Consider the following 9,044-nt stretch of genomic DNA (forward strand, 5'->3'; position numbering starts at 1 on the left):
CTGTCTGGCGTTTCCCATTTTAGAGGAGCATTGTTTATGCCTCGTAATATTCCTTACCAACCAGAAAGTTAAACTTATATGTGTTTTAATAACAAAGTCCCAATGTTATGCTACATAAACACGGACTAAATTTATCAGAAATACTTATCTAGAGACTGCTTATCTAGAAACTGCCAGTTCTGCACATGCATGCTGAGGTGAACAGAACCCTTTTTTTGGTTTACTTTTCAAAATTGCCAATGAACCAAAAAAATTATTTTCACAGTTTTAGTATAAATTCCCTTTTCAGAGTAGAATAAACTTTAATGGACTGATTCTCCTTTTGTTACACACCAATGATTTCCATTAACATTAGTAGGAATAAAACACATGCATAGACGGGCGAAATGAGTCATATGTCCATGTGACTTCAGAAGGGCAAAAATCTGTCTCTTGTTTTTAGTCTTTCAGCTCAGAGAGCTGCTTTATTCTACAAAGTTGCAGTTCTGGAAATTCATCCAACTTTTTCTAGGACATTAAGTGCTGGAGCCAGAAAGGCAAGGAAAATCACCTTTTGATTGATTTCTACCAACTGTTTGGGCTGTGAAGAGCAGTGATAAGCTCCTCTGTATGTTTAGGAATGAGTTATGGTGGTTTTGAGATTAGAAGACAAAGTGTGCGAGGGGGACATCCTGGCTCTACTGAAGACAATGGGAGTTTTTCTGTTGACTTCAGTGGAGCCATGCTTTCATTGCAAGTGTTTTGGCATTAGGGGATGCTCCTGGGTGGGGAATCCGTTTCCTTATTTTTCCCCAAATAATGTTGTAAAATAATGTGTAGTAGGGTATAAAAATTTCACACCCTTCAACCCAACTCCCCAGATACCATCACTGCTTTTAGCTTTCTCCCTGTGACACTGATGTCAGCGCTCAGGTGGGTGGGGCAAGTGATGACATCACAAGCAACCGATGAGGTTACAATAGGTGGCTCAGCCTGAATCCCCAGTCTTTGGTGCTCTGAGCTTAAAGTATTTGACCTCCTCCCAGGAGAAACACGCAACAAGCAGACAAAGGGCCAGGAATATCTGCCCACACAGGTTAGCCCAGCCTCTGGATAAGGAGTCACTATTAGAGGGGAAAGGGATCGATTCTGATTTTAGTAATCCCCTGGACTAAATCCAGAGACACTACATTGGGATTTCAGATGAGTGCCTCTGGATTTACCCAGGTGAGCAATCTGGTTCTTCCTTTAGCGTTCCAGAAGCATTGGGAGTACTTTAAAAACCCTATCAGCTCTGAAGAAACTTGAAGGACAGAACCAGTGGGTGAAGGGACGTGGGTGTCAATAGGACATGATGGAAATTTCCAAGAAGCCTAAGGAGATTAGACACTCAAATACCTTTAAAAATCAACAGAATCGGTTTGCCCAACTCCCTTGTACCGCTTTGAAAATCCTGGCATGGTTCATACATTTTCTCTCTCAAGCCTAAATATGATAGTCCTGAGTCTGAATCAATTGACGATTAATGGAATATTGACAAAGGGTCAGAAGAGGCTAAAGAGCTATATCTGGGGAGTTAGTGAGAGGGAGAGTTTGATTGATTTGGGTTTCATTCTAAGTTCAGCCAAAAACTTAAACTAGGATTTTCAGATCTGCCTAAGGGGATTTGAAAACCAGTCTCCATTTAATTTTAATGGGAATTGGATGTCCTAATTGCTTAGACAGCTTTCAAAATCTCAGACTTCATTTCTCCATCCCTTAGTTCCCCATCTATAAAATGGGAATAATTCCCTCCCTCAGAGGCTAAATTCAGGGATGTGTGAGGCTCAGATACTATGGTAATAGGGGCCTAAATAGGTAGCTATAGTCTGACCTCCCAATGTCATTCACTGGAGGGGGTGGAGAAAGCAGACCATGCAGGAATCGTTGGGTGGAATCCCAAGGTTTGTGTGATGCTGGAGCTCTGACTATGGATTTGGTTTCCAAAGCTGTCCAGAGGATTTAGGTGCCCAATATCTATACATTTTAATAGAATAAGACTGACGTACACCCTCTCCTGAAATCCCAACTCTCTAGAAATAACCCCCACCCATTTCTCGTCTCTCTTCAGACACCCCACTCCTAAATTCCAGTTGTATTTGTGCTAATATCATTATGACCCCCAACAACAGTCTCAGGGTGAAGGGGTTGTAGTGGTGATGTCTTGGTGGGGAGGCCCATCCTAACAGTCTCCCTCTTTCCCTAGCCCGAGGATGTCGGAGTTGGAGAAAGCCTTCCGTAAATTTGCCACGTACGGTGACACGGCTGCCACTGGCAATGATATGACGGGCAAGAACTTCTCCAAGATGTTGAAGGATTGTGGTGTGATGGACGGGAAGGCTGTGACCAGCACTGATGTCGATATTGTGTTCAACAAAGTCAAGTGCGTGGGCAATGGAGAAGAGATGGGAGCAACAGATAAGGGAGGGGAAAACAAAGAGGGGAGAAGAGCTGGTTCCCCAGTGTGAATGCAGTGGGGATGTTCTGGACTTTTTGCTGCCACCACTGGGTCAGGAGCTGCAGTAACTTCCCATGTCTGTTCCCCTCTCACTGCAGGACCAAAGGCGCTCGCACCATCAACTTTGCTGAGTTCCAGCAGGCCATGAAGGAGCTGTGTGGCAAGCGGTTCAAGGGCAAGTCTCCTGAGGAGGCCCTGCAGGCTGTGTATGCACTGATGGAGGGCAAGGAACCAGCCAACGTGGGTGTAACGGTGAGTACCAGCTCTCCCTAAGATGTCCCAAACCCGGCACCCCTTACTTCCCTACCCCAGCACCAGAGCTCCCTGCCATCTGTACAGACCCCACTTGGGGCAGGAATGAACTTGTTATGAGGACTCTTCTTCCCTTCCACCTGCCCAAGATCCCACTTCACTCAGGGAAAGAATGAGCATAATGTGAGTCATCCCACCATAGCGAGATAATACCCCACTCAGGGCAGGAACTAACCTAATATGAGCTTCATGGAGATATTATATCCCCCTGAGGCAGGAATGAGCCCAGTACAACCCCCACACAGGCCCCACCCTTTGGGATAGACCTGAAACTATTGTGAACTCCACCCTCAATTCTGTTGACTTTTGCTGGGTCCTGTCTCTTACAGAAAACCACCACAGCTGGTGGGGTTGATAGACTGACAGACACCAGCAAATACACAGGCTCCCACAAGGAACGGTTTGATGAGAGTGGCAAGGGAAAAGGGATAGCTGGCCGTGAAGACGTGACCGATGGCAGTGGCTATGTTGGGGCCTACAAGGGAGCTGGCACCTATGACAAGACACACTAGAGCTGGCATTGCACCTTAGGGAGCCCTACACCCTGTCCTCTCCTGTAACCTAGGAGGGAGGCCATTAAACATCTCATGCTCATTGCACCTTGGCTTCTTTGTGTGTGTGTTATTTCTGGGGGAATACTGCGCCACTCCATGCACGCAGAATTCATGTCCCCTACAGATGTCTTTGCGTCTCTGCAGAAAAAGTGACTTCTCACAAGGAAGCAAAGGGAAGTCTTGAGTAGTCATGTGCCCCTCCCCAGCACCACAGGTGTGTCCATTTGGGCACCCGGAACAATGGGCAGAGAGATAAATTACTGTGGGGGTGGGGGAAGTTGGGGATGACCTGGCTGAAGGCTCCTACCCTGTGCTGAGCTCAGCTGCTAGTTCCGGCTGGGTTGGGGGAGGATGGGACTTCCTCTTCCCTTCACAGGGCAGCTGGGCTGGGGCTGGGTCAGATCTACCCCCAGAAACCTCCCCCGGCTGCAGAAAGCTCTGCACCCTCCCCTCCACTGTCTGCCCCACATCGTTCCTCAGCCATGGGGGAGAGGTCACTGTACAGGGAGCTGCTCCCCCATCTGTCCAACCCCCATGCATCCAGCCCATACCCACATCCTCCCCACTGAGCCCCTTTACACCCAAACCCCCACCCTGCTAAGCCTCATCCCCTGCATCCAGAGCCCACCCCTGCACCCAGACCCCCCCCCCACTGAGCCCCCTGCGCTTGACCCCACCCCACCCCAATGAGCCTCCCTTGCACCTGGCTCCCCCACTAAGCCCCCCCACATCCAGCCCCACCCGTGCTGAGCCCTATCTTCCCTAAATCCAGACTCCCCACCCCCACTGAGCCCCAACCACCTTCACCTGGACCCTGCTACAGAGTCCTATCCCCCTGCACCTGGAACTGCCCAACAGCCCATGTGCATCTGGACCCCCCCCCACCCCCCACACACAGACTCCCTCCAGGCAACTCACATCCAGATTTCCCCACACAGAACCCTCTCATCTGGCTTCCCTCACACTAAGCCTCATTACACTTGGATCCGGGCTGAGCCTGCCTGCCTACACCTGGATCAAGGGCCAGGGCTGGGTGTGCATATGAGACTCTGTTCTTTTTACTTGCGATCTTGGTGCACCTGGCATGGAGGGGCAGGGCCCTGGGGTGTTTCTAGGACAGGTCTGGCCCTTGTGCTTTATCAGCGTTGGGTGCAGCCTCACCACCAACTCTGTATTGGGGGCAGCTACGGGATGCTCTCTCACCCCACTGCAGTGCTGGAGCCTCCAAATTTATTTATGGACAAATAAAATGTGCAGAATTTAAAAATATTGTGTGCAGAATTTTTATTTTTTTTTGGCACAGAATTCCCTCAGGAATAGTGTGTGTTTGACTCCCCAATAGGGGTTCCTGGTGTCCGATCAAAAAGGGACCCTGGCAGCTCCAGTCAGCACTGCTGCCCAGGCTGTTAAAAGTCTGATTGGGGGTGGGGGGGTAAGGTGGGGGCCTGCAGCAGCTCTCTCGGTGGAGCTCAGGAGCGGTGTGAGCCCTGGTGGACAGGGGGTGGATCCCGGCGGAGGGGCTTGGAAAGACAGCAGCTGCCATGGTGGCCCCCTCCCTGCCGCGATGAATGCTCCGCAGCCAGCAGGAGCAGAAAGAGGAGCCAGCCCAGCTCCCCACAGATTACATGAAGCTGGTGTGAGGGTAGGGGACCAGGATGAGCTGCCAGTGGCTGTCCCGTAGCCTGCTCCTGGGGGGCTGCAGCTCCGGGCTTGCAACCAGCAGCTAAGGGGCTGTGGACTTGTCAATCTCCTCCCCAATGGGCTGCGCAGACGCATGGGGGTAAAGTTGGGCTGCTCTTCCTGCGAATGGATCCAAGCAGAGTCAGGCAGCAGTTGGGTGTGGTGATCCCAGTGAGTGGCCAGACTGGGGGGACAAAGGAGAGGGGCTGGGAATCACTGCAAATGGTGGGGGGGGGATGAGGAGGGGACCTGCAGCAGCGTTCTCCCTAGAGCTGCTGTGATTTGGGCTACACTGAGGGATGCAGCAAGCCAGGGGCAGCAGTGGGCTATGTATGTGTGGCACTTGTGGGGAATTTGCTCCCTGTCCCCCCGCCACATTCCAGAGAACAGGATAAACTTTTGTCCTTGGTGCACTGGCCAAGCCATGTGTCCAGGACTCATGGCAGAGAGGGCAGCCTCTGAGCTCTGGGCAATGCCAGAGCAGTGCTGGTGTGGCTGCTATTTAAGGGCTCCCCTTAAGCCACCCCAGCCAGAGCCGTCCACAGCCTATACCTCACACCCCCTCCTATACCCCAGCCAAAAACCCCCTCCCACCCTTGGCCCCATCCTGGAGCCCGCTCCTGCACCCCAAACCCCTCATCCCTAGCCCCACCCCAGAACCTGCACCCCCAGCTGGCACCCTTATCTCCTCCCACACTCCAAACCCCTTAGCCCCAGCCCAGGCCCCCCCCAAGGCCCCAAACCCCTCATCCCCAGAGTCCGCACCCTCAGTCAGAGCCCTCACCTCCCCCTGCCCCAGCCTGGTGAAAGTGAGCAGCGGGGCGGGGGTGAGAGCAAGCAATGGAGGGAGGGGGAATTGTGTGATCCGGGGCAGGGCCTTGGAGAATGGGTGGGACCTTGGGACAAGGGGCAGGGCAAGGGTGTTCGGGTTTCTGCAGTTAGAAAGTTGGCAACCCTACTCCCAAATCGAGGATTGCCGGGGGCAGGACAGCTGGTAAATACCTGGATGTGGGACTGGAGGCGTCCCACCCAAACATGAACAGGTCTAGGCCAGCCTAATGCAGGATCCTGACACTATGCTGTTTTTGGCTGCTGTCTGGTGGACTCCTCAGCTCTATTTTCAGGCTTATGTTTATCAAAGCTCTCACTAGGTATGAAGGGAACAGGAATGCAGCCAGCTCTAGAGTGCTGCAGAGAGTGGCAGAAAGCCAATGGGAGGAGCTGCTGAGCTGGGTTGTCAATACAGCTGGGTTCTGTTCTAAGGGGAAAGAGAGGGGAGTGCAGCTATGGCTGAGTTTTTCAGATGATTAGCAATATAGGGCTTATGAAACATGGAGGGGTAGTCTTGATTCCACCTTTTGGTGTGATTTAGTGGTTAGAACAGGCGGGAAGCCAGGAGTTAGGACTCAGCTGTTTATGGGGAGTGGGCTCTTACATGATAACCAAGAGGATAAGTCAGGACTCCTTTAGCTGTTCTGCCACACACTTCCTGTATGACCGCAAGCAAATCACTTCAGCTTTCTGCCTCAGTTTCCCCATGTATAAAATTGGACTAATCTTATTTTCTCCCACCCAATAGACCAAATCCAAGCTCAGTAATGCCAGTGTAAATGTGGAGTAACGCGACTCACGTTAGTGGAGTGACTCCAAGTTTACACATCAGTAATTGAGCAGAAAAACTGGCCCTTAGTCTATCGTGTCTATTTAGATTATGAATGCATTCCTCCCCTACACATAGTTATGCACGGCATAGAACAAGAGTTCTCAAACTTCAGTGCATCACAACCCCCTTCTGACAACAAAAATTACTACATGACCCCCAGTAGGGGGAGACTGAAGCCTGAGCCCTCCCAAGTCCTGTGGCCCTGAGTGGGGGAGAGCCAAAGACCAAGGACTTCAGTTTCACACAGGGGCCTATAACCTGAGCCCCACCCGCCCTTGGTGACTCCATTCAAAGATGGTTGTGCCCTGCTTTGGGTCCTGAGCCACAGTTTGAGAACCAGTGCCATGGAACAAGAAGGGAGCGTATGGGTGGACGGTGAATGCACCATCGGGGGAGGCTAGCCCCAGGCCCCTTCGCCTCCGTGCAAGGCCCCTCCCCTGCTGGAGTCCAGAACACATGGCCAGGTGGCGTGGGAGCACCCCCAACTCCAGAGTGCTGGATGGGCAGCATGCACCCAGCCCTGGGCCTTGTGTGCACAGGCCCCAGTCTCAGCCACAGAAGAGCAGGAGGGGAACTGAAGCAGGCAGGAGGGAGCATGGGGGCAGGTCAGAGTGTGAGTGGAGCCACACCAGGCTGTTTGGGGAGGCACAGCCTTCCCCTGCCTATGCTACCCACTATCTATGAGGGAGAGCCAAATCACAGCTGGGCTATGAAGAGCAGCTGCCCCAGCCACACAGAACCCCCTAGTAGTAATCTAGAAAGGCAGGGATGACCAGGGTATGAAGTGATGCAGCCAAGGAATCACAGCATCCCCTAGCGTCTGTCTCGGGAGAAGCAACACGAGTGGGTAGGGAGGGGAGTAACGCATGCAGCACAGTGCTCCCTGGTATGAGGTTTGACAGATTGAGCACTGCCAAGGTAATGAGGGTGGCAGCTGCAGCTTCACAGTGCCCCCTTGTGGCGACAGGGCACAGCCAGGGTATGGTGGCATGCCTAGCTACATAGTGCCCCTTCGCAACCCGGCTGGTGAGACAAGGCATGACCAGCGTACAAAGGCGGCTTATTGCTATTTTTTCCTGTCCCTCGATGCAGGCAGCTCTGGAGGTTTCAAATACTTCAGCTAGGGCATGAGATACAGCATGTACCAACCTCCCTTGAATATCCTCCTTCATTACCCACATTCACCTTCTGGCATGACCGTTGACTCTACCCTCATATGACTTCCCCTCCTAAACTGGGGGAAGGTGCCCTGGATGTGAGGAGAGGGGGTAAAAACTTCAATTAGGGAGGCAGTGGGGGGCCTGAAGGGTTTGAGGGGAGGATTTCCCCTGGGATTGTCATTGCTCTCTGCCCTCTATTCTACTATGTTTCCATACCTTAACACATTTGGATATATCTTTTAATGTCAAAGCTTAACTCAGAACTTCACAGGGTTTTGATGTTTGGTTTGGGAATAATTGCCTATTATCATTATTCATTTGTATTACTGTAGCACCCCTACTCACAGGACCTCATTGTGCTGGACCCTTCACAAACAGAACAAAAATGAGCCCCTACCCAAAGAGCTTATAATTTATATACTCTCACCCTTAACTCCATCTTTACATAGTATTTGTTTGCAAATAGAATATGAATTTTAAATATTGTATATGTTTAAATATATTAAATTCTTATCAGTTACATTTTCAGCCACTGTAGAACCATTAACTATTTAATATAATCCTAACCTATGTAGTTAGGGTTAGTTACCATATTGGTGTAAAGTGCTTTGAGATCCCTGAGTGCAAAGAGGAGCAGACCCACGTATTTTTCTTGGAGAAGCAAGAAGCACGAACGATATTTCAAAATAGTAGGGGAAATAAACTAAGAACATATGGAGGAAAATACAAGCCTCATCCTTGCATTTTATGGCAGAACTCTGAATAGTCAACACACAGCATCTGTCCTCACTGCTGCTTGTTTTAGTACGTTATGTCCTGTACACTACTGCAAGCAAAGTACATGTACATTAAGAGAGAAGAGGACATTATCCAAAACAGCTATTGCACCAGAGGAACCAATCAATTATAGAACATTCTCTTGTCACTCTGTTTCCCAGGGCAAAGTCGTGTTTTGTTTATACAGGCAGCAGGCAACTGCAACCGGTATATTTCATAGCTACTTATTCCTCCTTGTTGGCACTCTTATTTGCTTCCCGAAACAGCTCTGCTTGCCTGATATTGTACTTAGTGTTTGGGAGTCAATGTGACTCAGAGGCTGCAGGACACCATTGCCCCATTCTGGGTGGTAATGGTAGGAGCCATCCCCATAGGGCATGCCCTCAGTGCTCATTGGGAAGAATGAGGCCTCCTTCCTTTGC

At 50.7% G+C, this 9,044-nt stretch overlaps 1 protein-coding gene across 1 annotated transcript; it reads left to right on the forward strand.

Moving 5' to 3' along the window:
* Positions 1-923: 923 nt before the first annotated feature.
* On the forward strand, positions 924-3,387 carry LOC123372962 (tubulin polymerization-promoting protein family member 2-like). The gene is made up of 4 exons (XM_045021660.1): positions 924-1,075; positions 2,225-2,401; positions 2,575-2,728; positions 3,118-3,387. Exons 2-4 carry the CDS (start codon positions 2,232-2,234, stop codon positions 3,298-3,300), a joined length of 507 nt encoding a protein of 168 aa, XP_044877595.1. The 5' UTR covers positions 924-1,075; positions 2,225-2,231; the 3' UTR covers positions 3,301-3,387.
* The last annotated feature ends 5,657 nt before the right edge of the window (positions 3,388-9,044 follow it).

This window comes from Mauremys mutica, chromosome 6, assembly GCF_020497125.1.
Source record: "Mauremys mutica isolate MM-2020 ecotype Southern chromosome 6, ASM2049712v1, whole genome shotgun sequence".
In the NCBI taxonomy this organism is placed as follows: Eukaryota; Metazoa; Chordata; order Testudines; family Geoemydidae; genus Mauremys; species Mauremys mutica.

What these genes read in the sequence shown, in the direction of transcription:
- LOC123372962 (XM_045021660.1), top strand. Translation starts at nt 2,232, where the DNA reads ATGTCGGAGTTGGAGAAAGCCTTCCGTAAATTTGCCACGTACGGTGAC. An exon ending in ATTGTGTTCAACAAAGTCAA is followed by an intron (nt 2,402 to 2,574) that starts GTGCGTGGGCAA and finishes CTCTCACTGCAG; the next exon opens with GACCAAAGGCGCTCGCACCA. An exon ending in CAGCCAACGTGGGTGTAACG is followed by an intron (nt 2,729 to 3,117) that starts GTGAGTACCAGC and finishes TGTCTCTTACAG; the next exon opens with AAAACCACCACAGCTGGTGG.